This window comes from Austrofundulus limnaeus, unplaced genomic scaffold, assembly GCF_001266775.1.
Source record: "Austrofundulus limnaeus strain Quisiro unplaced genomic scaffold, Austrofundulus_limnaeus-1.0 Scaffold309, whole genome shotgun sequence".
Classification (NCBI taxonomy): Eukaryota; Metazoa; Chordata; class Actinopteri; order Cyprinodontiformes; family Rivulidae; genus Austrofundulus; species Austrofundulus limnaeus.
Genome location: NW_013952711.1, coordinates 648,861 through 652,269, shown reverse-complemented (window position 1 = coordinate 652,269; position 3,409 = coordinate 648,861). Strand labels below are relative to the sequence as shown.

The window sequence follows — 3,409 nt, the reverse complement described above, 5'->3', positions numbered from 1 at the left end:
GAGTCCATATTTTCCATGGTAGGCCTACCTATCTTCGACGATACCTAGTCTGTATACAGTATGTACCTATGTTGTCCAGTGGTTAACAATGATAGTCATGAAAGATTCTTTGCTCCTTCTTCAATTTTTTATACAAATGTAAAAATACTGAGTTACAGTGCAGTCACTGTATTGGAAACATACGGAACAGATGACTCCATAGCAAAAGAGAGCGCACAGGTTTGCTGAGATCAGCCACTAAACTTAGCACTAATTCAAATCTAGTTTGTGCAGCGCATCAAAACAATTAGTGGAAAACAGTAAGGAGAGAGCTGATGGAACTCAGGAAGGGAGGGGAGATAAATGATTTGAGAGGGAAGGAGTGAATAAATGAGAGGACAGAGGTCTGATCACACTCAGGGGAGAGACACGAGCGAGGTCCCAACATGTTAGAAGATGATAAATGGAGACAGAGAGGGAGGAAAGGAGAGAAAATGTCAGGGAAGGATTTGGTGGAAGCACACGAGTGGGGGCTTTAAAGTGACAAAAAGCATGACTGCGCCCGATCTGACATGTTAGGAAGAATGAGGGTTGGACACTGCGAGGCAAAAATGACTGGACTGATTGCTCTGCCTCTCTCTCTCTCCGTGTGCCTAATATTCATCATCCTATTTTCATCTCTTGGCAATTTCTTGTTCCTCCACTGAAGCAGCWCCCTGGCAAAATGACTCCACTTGTTCTTGAGGCGACAAAGCTTTTGTCAAGCCAGATTTAAAAGGAGGAGGACAAGTTGGTGGGGGGTGGAGGGGTTGGCTGAATAAAGCAGTAAGAGAAAAAAAGCTGAAGTAAACAAGTGCAGATGGTGTAGGTGTTCTTGCAGGGCRATCCCCTTCACCTGTCAGGCAATCAAGGCACGTGATGAAAACCTCCTCACATCTCTCCTTCTGCTTCACTCCCACAGTCTGGAGCAGGACCCTCAGAGAAAAACTACCCTGCCTCAACATCAGCGGGGCCATCTGTCTTTCCTTCYCCACACCCTCTCCCTTGTGGTTTCTCTTGCAACAACATTTGTATTACCTTTGTTTKGTCTGTAGGTCAGAGGAGAGGAGCAAATGAATACAAAACAAGTTTTGTTCTGTTCAGGAAGTAAATAACAKAAGATAAAAAGCAGTCTGCTGGGTAGGGATGGGCAGTGATTTTTATATAAGGAATCAAGTCAAGGGTAAGCTCAGCTTAATGATCGGAATATGGGAATGCCCAGGCATGTTACACCTTTATGRCTGGTGAAAATAAAGGAATATAGCTAGAAGGATTAGCCACACATCTCTGTATATTTTTCAGCTGCAGGACTCAAAGTGTAATTAATCAAAAATCCCAATCATATTGACAGTTTTTGAAGAAAAAAATCTAAAAGCCATCAATCATAAATCACAAGACACCAATCATAAATCATGATTTTCAGTTTGTTGTGCTGACACTTGTGATATATTAATTACTGTAGCTCTGACTGAGGAAAGAGTGAAACAAATGTTTTGTAAGAAGTATAAATTGCTGTATATTTGGAGTGGTACCTCAGATGGATGGGGAGACAAGACTGAGGAAACAGGAAATGATGGGGGTCGCATATTCACAGTGAAATATTTACTGACAATTACTCACTGATTCCCTACAGCTTAGAAGTGAACTGTAACTCTCACATACCGTCAGATAACTTGAACATCTAAATAAAACACAACAAAAAAAAAAAGTCTATTTCAACAAGTAAACCYAAAATTAACATTTTGAGTTTTTAATTAGTCATAAAATCTTTAAATATAGCAAAAACTAAAATAAAAATCAGACAGGCAATGTCTTCAGGAAAAAATAATTTATTTTTCAGAATTGTGCGTATGCACGCTGGGTATTCAGCAAAGCAAAATTGCGGCGCTGGTGGGCAAACAGCTGCTCATTCACTGGGTTATTTACACAAATGGCACCATAAAAACACGCTAATTATTATTATTTTTTTTTTTACATGGTCTTACACAAAAATCTTCCACTGTCAGATCAACATGATGTGAGGGACAGAGCTGGAGAATGCACAACAGGGCAGCATGGTTCAACTGTGACCACTTCACATTAAGGGCTTTTAAAATACAGCTTATTAGGAACCTGAAGTTGACAGTCAAAACCTGACATTTTGTACAAATGTTGCATATTTTCTAGATGGCTCTCTCTGCTGCTGATAAGGACATCTACACACTTGATTTTCATTATGAMTCCACAATCTGTCTATTAAACCCTTACATATTTGAATAGGTGCTCATCCATCCATCCATCCTTTTTACCTTCTTCCTTTCTASGTTGWGGGGGTCACTGGTGCCCATGTCCATCAATCACTGTGCGAGGGACATCCTGGACAGGTCGCAAGTCCATCACTGGACTAACTAGAGACAAACAAGACAAGCAACCATTCCCACTCTGACTCACTAGGGATGATTTAGTTGCCAGATATACTAAAATACATGTTTTTGGTCTGTGGGAGGAAACCGGGGTACCTGGAGAAAACCCATGCATGCACAGAGARCACATGCAAACTCCACACAGAAAGGTCCCTGGCYGAGATTCGATCCAACCTTGTTGCTAGAAGGCGACAGCTCAAAYGAGCCGATTGCTGAGGTAATATTTAGCTGCTATAGAATAGACTGGAGTAACTGATCTGGAATGGTTGTAGGAGGTCCACATAATACCTAGTCTAGTCAATATGGCTGAGAAAGCTTTTAAAGCTTTGGTGTTCCTTTAAGATAAAGTCAGAAACAGCACAAATAAGCCGAGTCAGGTCTTGAGRTGTCATTTCGTCTGCATGTCCGTGGTCCCATCCAGGAGAAGCCGACGAAGCTCCTGGGGGTTCGTGACGGGCAAAGAGCATGTGAAGTTCTGGCAGACGTAAGCGGTGGCRATACCATCCAGCTGGGTCAGGGAGGCAAGGCTGGGCAGGCGGGACAGGACACTATCTGGATTTTCTTCTTTGAGCATTAAAACCTGCCGAGGGAACAAAACAAAAAGTTMAATGTGGTTTACACAATCCTAAAATCTGGTTTTGAAAGTTAAAAACATCCTAGTTATATTTTTCTATTTATCTTTATTGCAAAAGTAAGAGAATATCATACTTTTAAACAAAAGTAAGAGAATATCATACTTTTAAACAAAAGTAAGAGAATATCATACTTTTAAACAAAAGTAAGAGAATATCATACTTTTAAACAAACAATAGCTTCTCAGATGAATGTTTTTTTATATTGCTGGAAAACATTCTGGCTCTACGCTGTTTTCTCTGAGTCATTGGGCCTCATGCAAGAACATGTTCGTATTCTTATCCTAAATTTCTCTTACTTTTGTTTAAAAGTATGATATTCTCTTACTTTTGTTTAAAAGTATGATATTCTCTTAC

The 3,409-nt window shown here is 40.3% G+C and overlaps 1 protein-coding gene across 3 annotated transcripts in view; it reads right to left on the bottom strand.

The window, feature by feature from the left end:
* Positions 1–1,829: 1,829 nt before the first annotated feature.
* LOC106527113 (spermatogenesis-associated protein 20) overlaps positions 1,830–3,409 on the bottom strand; it is a gene marked incomplete at its 5' end in the record, with an annotated part of 21,964 nt that continues 20,384 nt past the window's right edge. For 2 of the 3 annotated variants that reach the window (XM_014021880.1, XM_014021881.1), the window contains 1 exon segment: positions 1,830–3,000. In XM_014021880.1, coding sequence (XP_013877334.1) covers positions 2,809–3,000 — 192 coding nt within the window. 3 annotated transcript variants of the gene reach the window in all.